At 39.9% G+C, this 20,083-nt stretch overlaps 1 protein-coding gene across 1 annotated transcript; it reads left to right on the forward strand.

Annotated features, from left to right (window-relative positions):
* Positions 1 to 4,575: 4,575 nt before the first annotated feature.
* On the forward strand, positions 4,576 to 9,049 carry LOC114248441 (uncharacterized). The gene is made up of 2 exons (XM_028181682.2): positions 4,576 to 5,565; positions 8,954 to 9,049. The coding sequence occupies exons 1-2, from the start codon at positions 4,730 to 4,732 to the stop codon at positions 8,964 to 8,966; spliced, it is 849 nt and encodes a 282-aa protein (XP_028037483.2). The 5' UTR covers positions 4,576 to 4,729; the 3' UTR covers positions 8,967 to 9,049.
* The last annotated feature ends 11,034 nt before the right edge of the window (positions 9,050 to 20,083 follow it).

Below are 20,083 nucleotides of genomic sequence, written 5' to 3' on the forward strand. Positions count from 1 at the left end.
CAAGGACGGTGACCGGTGCTTGTGGTGCTTAAGAGCACCGTTAATGGATCAGGAGGATCCGTAATGACGTGCTTTGGGCGACGTCGACGGTTTACCATTCGGTCTACTGGGTCGGGTATGTAATTTCCAGCGGCTACGATGAGAGGGTTCTCATGTCGTGCCGCCTTCTCAAAATGGCGCAGCGATGCCGACTGTAGATACTTACTGACAGAGTCAAGCTCCAGGTCATCGTGGAGATCCACGTTCCTCAGGAACCATGGTGCTCCGACGGCTATCCTGCAGAATCGGGATTGAATAACCTGAAGGGGCTTCAAGTTGGTGCGGGCTGCGTGAGCGAACACTACGCTTGCATACGTCATAACGGGGCGTATGCAAGTTTTGTAGAGAGTTACCTTATTACGGAGGGACAGTTTGCTTCGCTTGCAAAGCATAGGGTAGAGACGTCCTAATATGAAGGCGGCACGGTCGCGTACCGTTTTAATATGGGGACGGAATGTCATCCCTTTGTCGAGGGTGACGCCTAGGTATTTGACCTGCGAGGCCCACGGTATGGGCTGGCCAAAGAGAGTGACGGGGCTAACGGCGGAGGTGTTTGCGCGCCTATTAGGGAGTGGGATGCTCGAAGTGGTATTCGGAGGGCGACCCCTTTTGAAGAGCACCGCTGTGCTTTTCGTGGGGTTGATGTCGATGCGCCATTTCCGGAACCACTGTCCCATGGTGGCTACTGCGATCTGGAGTGATGGTTCCATGAACTTCGTGGTGGCTATGCTTAACATGATTTTGTAAGCATTTAGTATCGGACGGGGAAATGGTAGAAACAAATAGAGCAATTTTTTTTTTTTTTTTTCTATGTACCCATAATAGCTTAGGTGGGGTAATATTAAAATTCCGACGCGTATTTAGTTTAAAATTAGCATAATTTTCATACAGCATTTTACAACGAAACGTAAATCGATTTTACCTAAGAATACATTCATTTACCTGTACGATCCATCATTGAATACAAAAACAGACTGTTATCCAGTAAACCGAAGCTAGCGAATCGCTCGACCGTCGGTAGTGGTGGTGGTGGTAAGGCAACGTGGCGTGAGCACACGTGTACACACGCACGTGTACACACAGGCTCACACGTGGGCCGCTAGAACATTTCATTTAATCGTTTCAATAGTAGAAAATAAATAAGTCTGGTTGATTTATTCGTTCTGATCTGGCGAGTCCTCGATGGGTTTTGCTGCGTTGAAGCCCGCGTGCGTCTATTTGTAGCGCGCTGTTGAAGAACGTGATGTTTCTGTAAACAAACTTCAGTATTGCCAGTATTTCTTGCTTCTAAAGAATTTGTTGGTTTTAGGGATGGGCTTTTTGATGTTTTTTTGAGATATAATTTGGCCGGTAACGTGACGAATCGGAAGAGCTAGTTAATCCATAAGGGTACCGTTCATTGTTTTTTTGTAAAATTATTTTTGGAACGAAGTTCCATAGGGGACGATGCGGAGGGGTGCCCTAACCGGGAAAAAACGTCCGTGACCTAAGATTTTTATTAGTAATTCGCACAGTGTACGACTTAACTTTGTAATAACGTACAAAAATAACATATTTTTATTATATATTTTTTATAAATCATTGTGAATAAAATAAAGTTGATAACTTTGTAAAGTATTTTTTTTATTTTTATCAATAAAAAAATCATAATAAAAAATGTATACTTCTTGTTATGTATAATTATTTTCTTTATACCTCGAATAGAACTTAAAATTAATATTTTTATAATATATTTTATAACTACGTTCCTATCCGGTGTCCTACGAAACCACACATCTTTTTTTTATTGTAATTGAGTAGTATGAATGTGAATGTTTTTAGTCACACTATTACTTATTAGCTATTATTGTTAAGTTAATAAATGTCAAATTGTGAGATTTTACTGTATCTTAGCGATATCGAAATAAAGCGATTGTCCATAAAGAGTCTGACGGCTAAGGGGAGTGTCTGTGACCATCCAGTACGTACGAACCAGACATTCTAGTACCTGCTGGTACCGAGTCATGCGACCACGAAACATTTCAAATCCTCTAGCAGGATTAAATTTTTATTAAACAAAATTCGATCTCGCAAAATATTTTCATGATTCAATAACACTATGTAATAAAATAAAATTCACTACAAATATTTTTATCTAAACTGGTGTCCTGTTTGTTTCTGCCCCAACGTGCTGATGGTTTCCAGCTTGAAGGCTGGAACAGGAATGATACGTTTAATTGGATACATGACGTCACTTCCCACTGAAACTCGTGGTGAGCGCCGCAAGCCTGACTACCAATCTAGAGTAAAATATAACAAGAAGGTTCTAATTTGGGAGCCCATTTTTCCTCTTCTTCTTGCCATTATTATTGCGAATGCGATAACTTATGTGAGTGAGTGTACTCATATGTTCAAAATAAACAATGTAGGTACATCACGACCTATCAATCTGTGCTAAAGGATGAGCGCTGCGGTGACTCTTATATCCGGTAGCCGGGTAACACAACAACGTGAGCTTAGTGAGTCTTCGTCACCAATAAGACCTGTTTCGCACAAAAATGTAATACATCAAATAGATTACTGTAATTTACTGGTGGTAGGATCTCTTGTGAATCCGCACGGGTAGGAACCACCACCCTGCCTATTTCTGCCGTGAAGCAGTAATGCGTTTGTGCTTGAAGGGTAGGGCAGCCGTTGTAACCATACTGAGACCTTAGAACTTATATCTCAAGGTGGGTGGTGCATTTACGTTGTAGATGTCTATAGGCTCCAGTAACCACTTAACACCAGGTGGGCCGTGAGCTCGTTCACCCTACTAAGCAATAAAAAAAAGGTTTCTCCCAGTCACTTAAATACGTAATATTCAGGGAAAAAGTTTTTGATAAGAGTCAAAATGAAGTCAACCGACTCGTTCAAAGGGAAAGCAGTGAAAAACTTAAGAACTTTGGCCATTTGTCTTTGAAGTATTAAATGTAAAACGGAAATTACGTGGTAAGTGCCAGAATAATGACTCGATGGAGACGTGCGCTCTTTGATCATGAGGCTCATGACTCACTTCAATTAGCGATTTTATTGTCAATTTTACCACAACCATTATTTGCAAATTAAATTATTAAAACTAAACTAATAAACTAAAAATCGATATGTTTAGTATCATTTAGATTACCTCTACACTATTGACTAGAATTTGGTACAACTGAGAGATATAATTATATACGAGTATAAAACTGTAATAATAACCTTTTTTACATGTAGAGCGTATTGTGAGTCCCAATGGGTAGGTACGACTATCCTGCCCATTAATGCCGCGAAGCAACTATGTTCTCTGATCAGCAGTACATCAAACAATCAAACAATACAAAAATGAGTCTCTCGTCAATGGTTCACATTACAAACAACAATTTCACATTCTCTAAAACAAATTAGGCACACGACAGAAACTCACATGAATAAATAAACAAGAGTTCAACAATATCGTTAACAATATTGATAAAACAGAAACAAGAAACGCGTAAAAGATTTGAATCCCGCACGAAAAAATCTCGAGCACACACATCGCGGCTTCGTACAGAATTTTGCGGTGTCAAGTGGATAAAGTTTTATCTCAATCGTCGGGAGCCGCTCTCGTTACGTTTTGTTTGGTTTTACTTTAGAGTTTGATACAGAGAGATGATCACGTACTCGCGATTATAGAGACTTGTCGATAAATAATAAATAATGTGGAGTGAATTATTAAAGTACTAAGTTGAGCACATTCCAGTTTGCTCTGAAAAAAGAGAAGCCGCGAAATAATAAGTAATTAGCAAAATGTACTAATTTAGAGCCCAACTCTGAGAAGGTTACGAACCAAAGAGCTCCTTCAGCTTCAGTGGTTCAGAGTAGCCCCGCTTAGTTATATCTATCAATGGCATCCACCAAGTGTCTAATCTAGCCTACACTGATTTATTTTGCCAAATGCCTCAGTACGTTGATCGTATTTCTTTTCATTACGTATTTAAGTTACCCTTTAGTTTGTTGCTACTTCTCTTAAAGCATCTTTGACACCACTGCAAGTATGCCCTCCCGTATTGGGTGCGCTAACTCCCATTTTCGCCATAAAAATCTTTGGCCAGCCCATATCTCGGGCGTACTTAGGCTCCTCGACAGGCGGAAGACATTCCGTCCTCAAATCAAGTCAGTCCGCGACCTAGGCGCGTTTCTTCTCGGTCGTCTATACTCCATGATCTGGAATCGAAGTAAATTATACCTTCATAACAAGGTGACTCTACAAAACATGCTTAGATTCCGTCATGCAAATATAGTATTCGTTGACGGGACTCGCATGCGCATATACTCTCTCCAGGTCATCCGGTCACGTTACTGCAGTATAGGCATCGGAGCACGTGGTACGTGAAGAATGTTAGTCTTCATGACGACCTGCCATTAGAACCGATATTTCAGTATTTCAAGACAGCGTCAGAACGCTTATTCCATAGAATGGCTTGTCTAACTTAATACGTTTGTCTGTTCGACTATATAAATAAGGGGGGCGGTCGTTGGTGTATAATGATATTGCAGTGTTTGTTATGTACTTCGTATATCGCGACCCGCTCCGCTCACAGTAGTAATAAACCAGCTGTTATTACGTACGGTCGTTTCATTGCCCCTAAGTTCCGATATAACAACTGGCGACGAATTACCCACAAGTGCATATTATATATATAAAAAAAAAATGGCTCAACTTATAGGAAACATATCTGAGTTTGATTATAAAACCCAAGAATGGCAGATCTTTTACAAGAAATTAGAAAATTTCCTAAAGTTGAACAAAGTTTTAGCTGAAGATTGGTGCTCCGTGCTTATTGCACATCTTTCAGATGATTCGTATCGGCTTGTGAGGAACCTTGTACATCCTAAGGAGGTAGAAACAATACAATGGACTGAGCTGGTTAGAGTACTCAACGGACATTTTCAACCGAAAAGATCGACTTTTGCCGACAGGGCAAAATTTTATGGTGCGATCAGAATGGACGGTGAGAAAGTCGAAGATTGGGCGGCACGTCTGAGGGGACTCGCCGTGCACTGTAATTTCGGTACAGAATTAGATACGTTGCTACGTGATCGATTTATTCTAGGCCTGAAGGTAGGTCCAGAAAGAGATCGATTGTTCGAACAAGACTCGAACTCCCTAACGCTTTCAAGAGCTATTGAAATAGCCCAGGAGACTGCGTGTGCGCGGGCGGCGAGAGCTGATGTTGATGGTGGTGAGCAGCTTATCAAACAAGAGATGGTGTATCGTGTCAGCGAGCGTGGGGCGCGGGGCGCCTCGGCGCAGGCGGAGTCGTCGTGGGCATCGGCGGCAGCCGCGCGCTGTGCAGTGTGCGGGTTGAAAGGTCATTCCGTAGAAAAGTGCCGTTTCAAAGACTATAAGTGTATGATTTGTGGTAAAAAGGGTCACCTTAAGAAAGTGTGCAGTGTCAAAAAGGTCGGAAAACTGTCGTTAAATAATATGAATGATAACGAAAGCGATGGACACGAATGTAAAAAATGTGATTTGTATAATTTAAGGTATGTTCGCTACGATCCTATTAAGTTGAACATTTCTATAAATAATAAGTTTTATTCTATGGAATTAGATTGCGGAGCTGCTCGTAGTGTAATTTCAGAAAGATTTTACAGGGATAACTTCCCATTATACAAATTAAGTAAGTCTGATATAGTATTTTGTCTTTATACTAAGCATAAAGTTACGCCCGTAGGTTATTTCGATTGTGAAGTAAGTTACAATGGTATTATGAAGCCTATGTCGTTTTATGTAATTTCAGAAGGTGGTCCACCATTATTAGGGCGGGATTTCATGACGCAATTTAATATGAGTTTAGTTTCTATGTGTAACAATAATAATTTATCAGTTAGAGCGGAATACCAAGAGGTGCAGCAGATCTTGAATGAATTCCCTGACATTTGGAGAGATGAATTGGGCCGTTTTAATAAATATGAAGTGCATTTACACTTGAAAGAAAATACAACACCTAAATTTTTTAAGCCACGCCAAATACCGTTTGCTCTAAAGGACAAGGTTGAAGAAGAATTACATAGGCTTGTCGAAGCAGGTATATTAGTACCAGTACAGTTTTCAGATTATGCTACGCCCATAGTACCAGTTCTGAAGGAGAATGGTAAAGTGAAAATAGCTGGAGATTTTTCCTGTACCCTAAATAAAGTTTTAAAAATTGACAAATATCCATTACCCCACATAGACGAGGTTTTCGCGAAGTTAGGCGGCGGAGAACATTATTCTAAGCTAGATTTAAGTAATGCCTATAATCAAATTTGTTTGTCTCAAGCCTCTCAAGACCTCACAACTATAAATACACCGAAAGGCCTTTTCAAATATACACGCTTAGTGTACGGTCTCGCGAATGCCCCAGCTATTTTCCAGCGCACAATAGAATCTCTAGTAGTAGGTATTGAAGGAGTGTCGTGTTGGTATGATGATATTTGTTTAACAGCCCCAAGTAGAACCGTACATTTGCAGAGACTTCGTTTATTGCTAGGTAGATTACAAAATGCTGGGTTAAGGCTTCAAAAAGAAAAGTGTTCTTTTTTCCAGGACAGTGTCACATATTTAGGTTTTAAAATAGATAAAAATGGTCTTAAAACATGTCCCAGTAAAGTAGATGCAATTCTAAAAGCCCCAATCCCCACAAATGTCCTAGAATTAAAAAGATTTCTCGGAGTAATTAATTACTACAGGAATTTTATTCCTAACGCATCCTCATTATTAAGTCCGCTGAACGAATTATTAAAAGACGACATAAAATGGCACTGGGATAAGCGACAGCAGCTTGCGTTTGATTCCGTGCGAAAAGAACTCGCCTCGGACCGCGTACTATCACATTTCGATCCGAGGGCGCAGCTAACATTGACAGTGGATGCGGGCCCGTCTGGTCTCGGCGCGGTACTCGCGCAATGCTACAGCGACGGTACAGAACGGCCGATCGCGTTCGGTTCGCGTTCCTTATCGCCAAGCGAAAAGAATTATAGTCAGATTCATAAAGAGGCGACGGCTATAGTGTTTGGCGTTAAGCGCTTTCATCAGTATTTGTATGGGTGTCAGGAACCATTCATATTAAGAACAGACCACAGACCGCTCCTATCTATTTTTGGAAAAAAAAACGGCATATCAGTGACCACCGCGCTACGCTTACAAAGATATTCTATTATGTTATCTGCTTATAACTACGTTGTGCAATATATAAGTAACAAAAACAATATTGTGGCAGATTACTTTTCCCGAGCGCCGTTAGCTTACGAACCGAACCGGTCAGCTGATAGGAAACAAAGCGAGAAGCATAGTGCTATCTCGTTTATGGATGCAACACAAGAACCAGTCTCTTTCGAACGAATACAGCATGCCACCGCCAATGACAAAACTATTAAAACAGTCATTAATTATATGCAGCAGGGTTGGCCGCGTAAGATTAGTTGCAAATTAATATTACCCTATTTTATGTGTAAAACTGATTTAGAAGTTATCAATAGTTGTTTGTTTCGTGGACATAAAATAGTCATTCCGGCGGTATTTCGAGATCGTATGTTAGAAGAACTACATTGTGCTCACTTCGGTATCGTTAAGACGAAGAATATGGCACGAAGTCGCATGTGGTGGCCAGGTATTGACAGCGACATTGAGCGTTTAGTTGGCAGCTGTGACGTATGCGCCGCTCAGCGCAGCGCGCCGGCCCGTGCACCCCCCGCGCCCTGGCCGCGCCCGCCTGCCCCATGGCACCGTATTCACATAGATTATATGTCTATAGGGCAAACGGTACACTATTTAATTGTTATCGATGCATTTAGTAAATGGCTCGAATGCATTCATATGAATTGCGGCACCTCCACTAGTGCGTTAATATTGAAACTGAAAGAATTATTCTCAGTTTTCGGTATCCCTAACGAAATTGTATCAGATAACGACATTAAGATATGTTCCGTGGAATTTCAACAATTTTGTAAAAATAACGGTATAAATTACTTAAATTCACCGATCTATCATCCGGCAAGTAACGGCCAAGCCGAGAACTCGGTGAAAACTTGCCGAAAAATGTTAAAATGTATAATCGAACAAAATAAATATAATACTAATTTCAATCCACGGCTTATTCAAGAAAAATTAATTGGATTTTTGTTCGATTATCGTAATAGTATACATTGCACAACAGGCGCATCACCTGCAAGTATGATGTTTGGACGTAATTTAAGAACAAGATTAGATTTAATATTACCCACTAAAAAAGTGGAAGATAATGCAGTTGTTCCTAATAAAGAACTAAGTAAATCTAGACAATTCCAAATAGGTGAAATAGTCTGGGCAAGATTTTTTATTGCTCGAAAGGCTAGTTGGATGAAAGGAAAAATAACGAATATCTTAGGCAATAGAATGTTTCAGATCAATTTTGAAAACTGTGATTCAACGTGTGTCAGACATTTGGATCAGATTAGGAAGTACACGGATGCTAGATCAAAAACAATTGTGAGCGATGTTGTTTCCATCGAAGGCGCTAATATTTCAGTCCCGGATCGACCCACAACAGTGCAATCAGTATCGCAGCCTAGCTCTGAGTTAGTGCTGTCCTCACCTATATCGCCGGTACCGGAGCCGGCACCAGTATCGGCCCCCACGCACGGCAATAACGTTGACATTGTGAGGGGGGAGGATGAGGAGGGCGATGAATGGGAGGAGGCTAGTGAAAACATCGCAGCTGCCAGCCTGCCGACCGAGTGTGAACCTGATTACCCTATTGTAGCATCAGATGACCCCGATAACGTGAGATTAGAAGAGAGGGCGCCAGATAATGAAAGACAGTGTGGTCGACCAAAGAGGACAAGAAAAGTAGTAAATTATAAGAAGTATTTTTAAATTAACGATAAGCTAATTAGTTGTTTTCTTTGTCAGGATTTCAAAATAATGAGGGAGGAGTGCAGTGTTTGTTATGTACTTCGTATATCGCGACCCGCTCCGCTCACAGTAGTAATAAACCAGCTGTTATTACGTACGGTCGTTTCATTGCCCCTAAGTTCCGATATAACAGATATACATATAGTCGGATTTTTAATTAGACGAAGCCAGCTGACAGTAGCTAATGTCACTTTGTGAAATAATGTTGCTATATTTAAAGTAATAGTGATGCGTTCAGTTCTCGTTCAATCACATAAATGAACAATGAGTGTGAAGAGTTAATCATTAATTTCAAATTATAAAAGAATATTATTTATATTTTACAATAAAATTGTATTAAAGTGATCCAATATAATAATATGTTACTAGTAGTATGTAACTACAATCAGTTTTTTTTATTTTCATTACCTATGTACCTATAATTGTTATATTTTATACATCTATAGTTTCAACTATATGATGCATTGGAAATAGGACAGTCTTACAAGCTTCCTCGCAATGTTTTTCTTAATGTTTAAAACACTCGGTATTCAGTACAGGTAGATACCATAGGAACATAATGTTTCGTCGAAAACTCGTTGGTATGTACAAGGCACGGCTAAAATTCGAACCCCGTGCCCGATATCGGCAGTTCGGCACACTAACTATTCACTAGACAATCGAGGCAATTTCATTAATTCAGGAGTTTTTTCAATTGTTCACTTTGTCACAACACTATTTTTATTTCATCAAAAACTGACAACACAGTAAACGTCAGTTTACTTCGTCTAATAAAAAATCCGACTATATGTACATTGTTACCAGTGATTAGATAATGAGGCAAATATACTGCTGAGGAGGTGCCCGATGTCTGATACACGTGTTCTCTGATCAATGCAGACAGTCTTCGATAATTAGAGACTATGCAGTATACAGAACATATTTTTAAATTAAAATCAGTTTCTAAAGGATCACAAAATACATAACGATAGTTTTGAATTTAAATACAATCAGTGGCGTTACAAGTGGTGCCTTTCTCTGATTACTATAGATACTATCCATTCCCAGAACCTCAATAGTCAAACTGGCAGTAACTATAAAAATAATACAGTTATTGGGGAAAAAAAGGCTAGTAAAAGTCATCGTCTGCCTACGTCGTGTGGAAGATAATATTGCATATTGTAGCTCTCCGCTATTGGGTTCTTACTTTACCCTCGGCTTAACACGGTTGAAGTCTTGTAAAAGTTTCGAATACCGTAACTTAAAATCAAACTCAGTAAATCGTAAACTATTTCCTTGAAAGAGAAGACGAGAATATCCGGACCCTACAAGTTTTTGATCCACGAACTAAACTAAAATATCTGAGCGATAGCCTCCGCGGCACAGAACGGGTTCCGCTCTTCGGATAACACAGAGAAGTTTAAATATAAAAGTTGTAGACCCATCGGGATACGGCTGCTTCGATGTATTTCCATTAACGGAATATTCAGAGAAACATCTCAAAAAGCTTTGCAGCGTGTTGTTTTGTGTTTTTATTATTTGTTGGTTTTCAGGAAGTGATTAAAGGAGGGAGCACTAGAAGCTTATGGTTTCAAAGTACCATTTATGTTTCGAATGAACAATAGTTTGTGATTACTAGAACAGTAGCCAGCGATTTGGTTACAAGACCAATGAAAAGACTTAAATACTACCCATTACAGATATACAAAGGATGCTTCTTATGGTTTCTTACGCGGAATTTTAAATTTATACTGTTGTACTATAGGTGCCTACGTCTAATTTTTTTTAACCTTCTCTCTGGCTTATGTGGCGCAGACGAAGATAGTTTAAAATAAATTAGATCCAACTTTATACATATTTATAATCAATCAGGAAACAATTTACAAGTAACCAACATAGTTTGCTAGTATCTACATATGTAGTACATCTTTATACAAACTGGGTTAAAGTGAGATAAATTTAATTGATGTGCAAGTCGACAACGAGCCCCTGCAGTGTGGTTAGTTACCAGAACCAATGCTGACAGACTGCGACACAAAATACCAAGACGATTTGTATTCAAATAGTTTGAGAGCTTGTGTGTTAATTTAATGTCTAACTTGCTTCATCACTTTGAGAAATCAAATGGAAATGCGAGAGCTATTTGGAGCACACTTGGTACTCTGCGTGCACAAGGCGCACATAGAGACTTGTGGAGGAGGGAGGGACCGTTTTGTATTGTACCTCACTTAGCGGGGTCACGAAAACAATAAATACAATGTTTTTATAACAACTAGAAACTATATAATCTAATATTCTTTTCCTTGTCCCCATGTACCATTCGGTATTATTTGTATCAATCACGACACGTGAATCTAATAAACACGGAATCTCAGAGTATTTGGACAGGGTCCTCGGAGAGCGGGACTGATCCGACGCAGTTATACCGCGCAAACATGACGACGATGTCAGCTGTCGAGCACTACCCGACACACGAAGGTTATTGGCCTAAATGTATTTGAGCAGATATAACATATAGATTGAAATGGTGGATATGTTAAATATTAGACTAGTCATTCAAATATTTTCACAGCCAGTTTACGCTTAGCATTTCAAAATTTGAACGAATAAGCTTATATTATTATGTGGATACTATTGGGTAACATCACAAGATATCAAAACTTATTCTAATCCCTGTGAAACATGGTAGTAATAGTGAAACATACAGAAAGAACCGAAGACCCTCCGAAGACCAAGGGATTCCTAACGATCGATGAGAATGGGATTATTGACAATCTTAACAGCCTTCTTCTGTATGAAATTAAATGGAAGTAGCTGGTATTTAGGAGCCCCGGCTACGAGATTGGTACAGTGCTCCACGCGAGGCTGCCTTGTACCATGTAAAGCACAAGTCTAGGCGTCAAGTACCATTTCGATCTATTGTGCTATGCTTACTCCTAGCGTTACAACTGGCCGCATCTAAAATACACAGAGAGGATTTGGGTGTCGATAGTGACTGGCTTCTACGTGGTCCGAATCAAATGTGTAGCTAGCGGTGGTTACGATTAAGGGTTATCATTATTTAAATGATTTCTTAAATGGTTCTTAACCCAGATTTTCGTGAAGATTTATATGCCCCATAAATGGTATTTTCGATGGCTATCCCACAAAAACGTGACTGCATAAGGAACCTACGAGGATGGGGGCCGTGAGCGAACACCACACTTATATTAGCTATGACGGAGTGGACACATATTTTGTTCATTGTCAGTTTAAGACAGCTTACTCCGTTTCCTGCGTCGGTAGAGAGCTCCCAATATTTTTACCTTTCAAATGAGTCCTATATTGTACACCACTCAGTATATTGACCTTCGTAATGCAGTTATATTCATATGTGTATTCAGGAAGTGCGTGAAATCTAGGCGTGAAAAATCTACTTTATTCTCGTATAAAATTAAATCACGTATAAAATCATCAAGCTTATGAAAAGCACCATTTTCCCCCGCTTATATTAAAAATTTAATAAGAGCTTATTGCCCGGAATAATTGAACACAACGTTCACTTTATAACGTACCAGATAATGTTTGCGTGACATTGTTTGCTCGTGCGTCATCCCACTGTACTCCAACGCTCTGCTTCTGTGCCGCCCGTGTACGACTAAGCTAATATTTGAGGTAACCCCTATTGACTGGCTCTCAATTATTTGTACATGGGTATAAGGGGAATCTAGATATGTAGTTATCTCGATATGGGCCTTCTGATGTTAAGGTCCACTAGCTATGGGATAAACAGATAGACAGACAAATAGTTTGGCAGTAATTCATCATGACACGTCGACAAAATGAGAATATAGAACTGTTAAAAATTATACTATAAAAATGATAAATAATGCGCGTAGAACAGACAGGTGTTTTTGAAGTACGATACAACATGAACAAAATATCGAGATTGATGGCCTTTTATTGAGTTCATAATGGCTTACAGTAGGGTTGGTGGTAACCCATCACCTTAGCGCGCTGGCACCAGTAGGATAGGATGGCCGCATGGTCCGCATTGCGTTGTCGCTGTCGTCGCCAAGCATGCTGTGGAAGAGCAACCCGGTCGTGGTGTATCGCGTTCCGACCCGGCAGGCTGGTTCTAACCCAGCGCAGTATCGGCCTAGTAGAGCCGCCGTACCGCGGAGACCAGCGTCGTTGGTCGTCCCCTCGGGGTGGCGCCGCGTGTCTGGTTGTAGTGTTGATCGCGAGAATCCCTCTACTCTGACCGGGTTCTGACCCCGGACGAAGATCGGACGTCGGGTGTAAGAATTCAAGGAGTCGTTTGGTGTGGTGGGGCCCTAAAACATCCTTGGATCCGAGGTCTGCTCCCAACATCTGCAGATCGTCAAGTCCCACATATACCGCGCGCCCCCTAGGCGTGGGGACCTCGCAGGAGGTTCGGCGGGTTCGGTTCCTCGGGCCCAGGAAAAAAAGGTTTGTTGGTAGGACTTATATTTAGTACCCGCAAAGAGATACCTGGCTTCGTTTTGTCATCTTAATGTCCTAATTTAGCATAATATGTATTAGTAAACATCTCGGAAATGTTATTGAAAGTAATTAAGCGCGGTCACGCTGACTTCGCGGGGGCTGCACAAAGCAGCCGGCTAACGAAAGCGGTGACATTGTCCCTTATTGCACGATAGGTAAAATAAAGCGAGGTGGCTACCTACCTCCCCCCACCCCTCACCGCCGAAACGGTATTAAATGTCGTTAATTATCAACGGTTAAGCTACGTCAGCTGATATTATCTTTTTCTATCGCAGTTTTGAAATATTTTGGTAAAATATTGCATCGCGAGGTTTTACGAAAAGTCACTGATCTGGGCTGGCTTTGTGGCTTGGAAGCTGTGGAGATTGTATTGTTTCAAAGTAATGCCGCCGTGGACAAATACTGGCTTAACTACTCGTTTAAACTAATTAGAAGTTTATTTTTAAATGAGACACATTAACTGCAACAATCTGATACCGATTGTTGGATAACTACCCCATCGTAATTTAAAACTAGCTTCTGTTTGAGTGTATGTGTATGTATGAGCCTTCATCTGTTATTTCCTGTAATGAGTAATTATTAGGATACAACTGAGGCTCCGATCTCTAGTTTCTAGTTGGATAGCAGAATATCCATTGTAGTGCCTATTGACTCGACCATCCTACAATACTGAAATGTACGATATTACCATTCTGAGGACTATCGAAACACAACGAAATGAAGTCATGCATACTGAAGGATATAAATATTCAAAATATTCTGCTGAAGTCGCGCCGCGAAGGGACAACTCCCGGAACCTGTATAAATCACATGTTCATGCATTTAAATACGAAATACGAGACAAGTATCGAGCGTTACGTGCGAGCTCTCCCGTGAGCCTGTCAACCACGATTGCAAATAAATTAGATTCTTGCATCTCCGCTGAACTGTTGGCATTAAGTTTGCTTTTATTAGAGAATTGATTATTGTTTATATAAATGAAACAGTCAGCACGACAACAGTCGTCCGAGAACTTAACGTTGACATTATGATCACAGTCTACTGGACTATACTCACATCGGCTTATATTACGATTTTAGAAATATTTATATATCGAAGACATTTCAACTAATAACTGTAATGTGATGTAACAATACCAACTAATAAATGTCAATCATCTGTTAGAAGAAAACCTCAATAATGTTGTTCGTTTATTTCACCCTCAATATGGCTTTGTTCAAACATGTCTTATACTCGTAGTCTGCGGCCTGCAAAAATGAGACGAATTATCTTCGCAATAAATACTAAAACAAACTGAATCTGTATACAAGACAAGTTGACATTTATTGATGAAATTACATAATATATTCCAAAGCACGTCGATAGTTGAAACCATTAAATGCGATTTTAATTGAAAAAGCTTCCCAGAAAATCGTTTTGGACAAACTTTTTCAATTCCAATACTTTAGTACAGTAACAGCTCAACAGTGTAATTCTGGTTTCCGATCAAAGCGCGTTAAACGGACGATAAAAAACTAATCAAGAAGCCCATTTGATTGAAACGAGAAAAGTTTTAAGCTAACATTACATCGTTTGTACAGTATTGTAAAATAACTTAATCTGCGTTCCATTGCTTCGCTGATAATTATAATAAAAATGAAATGATAATATAATGTGGGAACATTATTAGGTCGTGGTCTCAGATAGTTCTGGACAATGGTTGCGTCGCTCTCCACTTTGACCCATCTATTATCGGACATCGGACCGGACTGTCGTCGCCGCTAAGCTTGATACCGTGATCAGAGACCGGTCCGCGCCTCGAGCAGCCCTGGTCAATATAGCCATTACTAACGACAAGAGCTTCGTGAACTCATAAAAGAATAAAATATGTAGTTGCGGCCCACAAGAGTACCGCTGCGTGCTGGACTATACCAATGAGTCGTCGCGGCCAAGACGATACGGCGAAAGGGCGGATAAGACGTTCGGTCCATTCGTATCGAGCAATGCACCGGTGTTCAAATCGTGCAGGCAACTACCAATCTTTCTAATGAAATGCGTATGTAATAAAGTACGTACGTGAAGGAATAACATCGTGTAATAAAAATGAAACCCGCAAAATTATAATTTGCGTAATTACTGGTGGTAGGAGATGTTGTGAGTCCGCGCGGGTATGACCACCCTGCCTATCTCTGCCGTGAAGCAGTAATGGTTTCGATTTGAAGGGTGGGGCAGCCGTTGTAACTATAGTGAGACCTTAGAACTCATGTCTCAAGGTAGGTAGTGGCATTTACGTCGTAGATGTCTATGGACTCCAGTAACCACTTAACACCAGGTGAGCCGTGAGCTCGTCCAACCATAAAAGCAATAAAAAAGAAAAGAAGTAAACGCTCACCAGGATGCAACTGTAAATATGATTTTCTGCAGCAAGTAATCGTCGACAGGAAAAAACAAGTAGAAATGAAGAGAACATTAGAGAACAAAGCTTCTTCAACGGAATCACTCGCTGTTTGAGCGGTTATATCGGCCGCTGAGAAGCCGTGTCCTTACCAAGGAAGAACAAAATATAGGGAAGCGAGCAAATATACTTTGTACTTATATAGGGGAATCAATCACAAATAAGTTCCAGTATGTGCTACATCTTGTAGTGACACCAGCATATCAATGTAAAGCTTTCTTTTAGGGACGTCAACTAACTACACATTGTATAGCGAGGAATATATTGATTGACAGAACACTCAGAATAGAGGGGCGTATTGTAAGCTGACCTATAAGAATGTAGTCTAATTATGCAAAGCCTAAAATTAGTGTGCGAGGCTCGAGCGTGGTACCTCTGGGTCACAAGTAGGTACGATACGCTACACACATCACGGCACTGTCACGGAGATAATAGAACAAACACTCTCAGCTCAAGTTAAACAACAATTTAAATCCTGAAAATGGAAACTGTTTAAGTGTTATAAAGCTCTTTCAAACGAGAATATAGTCACGGGAAAATACTTTACAAAAGGAAAATAAGCGCGCCGAGTCCTTATTTTACCCGGACTGTTGTATTATTTTTGTGTACATTATGGTTATATCATTTTTTTAAAGTGCCATGGATAGGTAGCAAAGGATGTTATATTTTAAAAAAGGTGTCAGAAGCCATGGAATCGCTCAGCTGCCTATCTGTTTGATATAAGCTGGGCCTGAGGCGGCGGCGTCGCGTCCGGAAGCTGCATTGGTTTCTCGGCAGTCTCGCGCCTCGCATCCGCTCTATTGTGCAGATGCGCTGATCTATGCTTTACCTTAAATCATATAACGAGGCTTTATATATTTTTAAGGTGTAAAAAGATAACGCGCCTCTAGCTCAGTGCTAGATCAATCATACTTCTCGTGTAACAAATTCAATACCGAATGTTTAACAGTATGTATCCGGCTTTTCAATTCGTATCTACGAACACTACTAATAATACTACTAATAGTACTAATGAAATAGCGTGTTCATGTGATCGTAGTATGCGGTATATATAAAAGGTACTTAGAATTCGTTTTCCCATTACCGTGTTTTTATTGCCATTATTATTTATAAGTTCGACGAGTTCGAATAGACGATTGGCATGTTTGTAACGCAGGTGACAAAAGGTCGTCCTTGCACTGAAGGTATCATTAGACGTACAATTCCAACCCAAAGTAAACAAGATCAAAAGCTATTTCATCTTAATTATCATTAATACAGTAGTTACGTTGCCACTCGCAATTACATCCAACTATATTTGAACAGAAAGCCGCATATAATTAAAACAGGTCGATCCTCGGAACGCACAAAGGAATGAGTTGCGAGTTTGTTAATTAACTAAGCGAATATTATTGTAAATGTTTAGTCCGTGTACTTTGGGAACGAACCGGCAGGCTAGCAGTCGATATCGATAAGCAGCCCGCCCCAAAAAGTTTATACATTTGTTGTAGGAATTTTATCTATTGATTTGCTAAATTTCCTCATATTCCCTCACATGTTTTCAAGTAGTTACTAAGAATCGTGCACGGTAGTGTAGATGTTTGACTCCACGACGGTTTGCATTAGACTAGTGATATTTAAGAGTAAAAAAAAAGGTCCAAAAGTTTCTAGTTGTTTGAGATAAAATGTTCTGACCCCAGAAAACAATAGTAATTTATGTTCCACTTTGGGACACTTCTGTCATATTCTTATTTGTTTGTTCAACTGGATATAGGCGCTAAACTCTCCACTGTCAGTGAAAATTAATCGTAATTCTGTGATAAAAATAAATTGCGATTATGAAATCGACTATGATTGTTTTAAACTGAATAAATCAAATAAAAAACCGACTGAAATTTTGAAATGAAACTTTCCACGTTCCTCTAAATTACCTGTGTAACAAACAGTCCGGTACGAAGTTAGGGAACAACAGAGCAAGCCAAACTCAACACAAAGCCACATTGGAAACTGAGTGATATGCTTCATGTTGACCAGAATTGAATAAGTTTCGCCTGCGGCTGCATTCTCGTGATGTAGAGGAATTCGCAAGTGTGTAATTTGTACGGAAGTCCTGCTCGTTCGTCGCCCGCCTCCCATCGAAATAAAAATACGACAAAGTGTCGAACTCATTTTTCATCGATACGGAATTGAACGCGAATTTGTATCAAGACTTTTAACTTTGATATCTTGTCTGTGGTACTGGAGAACTTGTTTGTGAACAAATATTAGCTGTAAAAATGAATATTTAAAATAAATCTAATATTTAAAAATAAATCTAATATTTAAAATAGAAAAGACATGCCCGCTGAGTTTCTTGCCAGTTCTTCTCAGGACGGAGGCTAGTTTTTGAAGGGTGAGGCAGCCGTTGTAACTATATCTAAGAACTTATATCTCAAAGTGGGTGGCGCATTTACGTTGTAGATGTCTATGGGTTCCAGTAACCACTTAACACTAGGTGGGGTGTAGGCTCGCCTACACATCTAGGCAATAAAAAATAAAAATAAAAGTTGTCGGTAGTTCTTTTAGACGTTCAACAAGTATGTAGTTTCATTTATGTTGAATAAAAAAAATTATTTGATTTGATTTGATTAGTTGATAACTTGATTGGAGTACAACTAAAACTGATGTGTGTGATAATCAATAAAACCTTGAGTACTCTTCAGATGGGTCAGAGAAATTTTATAAGAAAGACAAGACTGTCGCACAAAACAATATGAAACCGAAATGCTATTTACATTCATCTACAAATACATATACTTCGTACAAACGTGCATTACGCTAACAACAATTTTAGGATGTCTCGCATGAGTACACGTGAGTAAGCGTGAGGCAGTATTGCTATCGTCGGTCTACAGGACAAAGACACAAAGCGAACAAAAACACTTACAATAGCTTTTTTTTATAATTCTTTACTAATATTGCCTTATAATATTTATTGTTACAATTATTTTCAATAGTTACAAAATAAAAATTGTTTTTCAGTAGATACATTGAGAATTCCCAGTGCACCTACACGCGACCCTCGTGTGTGAAGCTGGGCTTACATTTGACATGTGCAGAAAATTGGCAGGAATACGTGAAAAGCGACAAACGGCTCGTTATTTTCCCGACTGTGATATAAAATGGAGCAGATGTATTTAGTTTTGTTATCTTCGTTGGGAGAAGAATAAGCTACAGTCGTCTATCGTTACATATTAATGAAAATAATGGGGGTAAAGTATGAAATTGCCGTTCTATTGTAATAGGTACTTCGAATTGATATGGAACCTTCATGGTTTGAGTTTTTTTTATTGCTCGTGTAGACAGACGAGCATACGGCCCACCTGATGGTGAGTGGTTACCGTCGTCCATGGACTTCAGCAATGCCAGGGGCAGAGCCAAGCCGCTGCCTACCGAAGCTGCCGAGTGAAACTTTTTCAAATGGTACTTATGAGATTCTTCTTTTAAATAATGTGCAATATTAGATTATCGACTTTTAGTTGTTTTTTTATTCAGCTTAGGCAAGAAAGATGGATACTTCGAAAATTCGAGTGATTTTTGTATACGAGTTCCGACGCGGAGCTGACGCTGCAGAAACAGCTCGCAATAACAATGTTGCGTTTGGAGAGGGGACTGTTAATGAACGCACCGAGCGATTTTGATTTACACGCTTTCGTGATGGAAATTTTGATTTGGAGAACTAACCACATGGAAGACCGCCCACACATGTGAATAACAATGAATCGAAGAAGATGGTGAAAGTCGAACCGAGCCAAACTAACCAGAAATTAGCGGCATGGTTTAACGTTACCTTACCAACAACATTGACACTGCGTCAAATCAAGAAAATATATATATGAAAAATGGGTGCCCCGTGATTTGACTGATCTGCAGAAAGAAACGCGTGTTGAAACTTGTGTTGCCTTGTTGAAGCAGAAATGAAGGAGTATTGGATCGAATTATGACATGTGATGAAAGTGGATTCTTTACGGTAACCGTAAGGGGAAATGCAATGGTTGATCCCAGGTCAAACGCATCAACAGTGTCCTATAGCAGGATTCCTCAGGATTAATAAGGCCGCTGATCGGATGACTCCACAGCGGAAGTACTCAGAATGGTGGTCCTAACTAGTACTCGGAAGGAAGTAGGTGAAGCTGAGTATTTCAAGAAGCCGAGGATACTGCGACTACTTACGGGCAGATGACGGGAGT

The sequence above is a fragment of the Bombyx mandarina genome, chromosome 13 (genome assembly GCF_030267445.1).
Source record: "Bombyx mandarina strain Sakado chromosome 13, ASM3026744v2".
NCBI classification, from domain to species: Eukaryota; Metazoa; Arthropoda; class Insecta; order Lepidoptera; family Bombycidae; genus Bombyx; species Bombyx mandarina.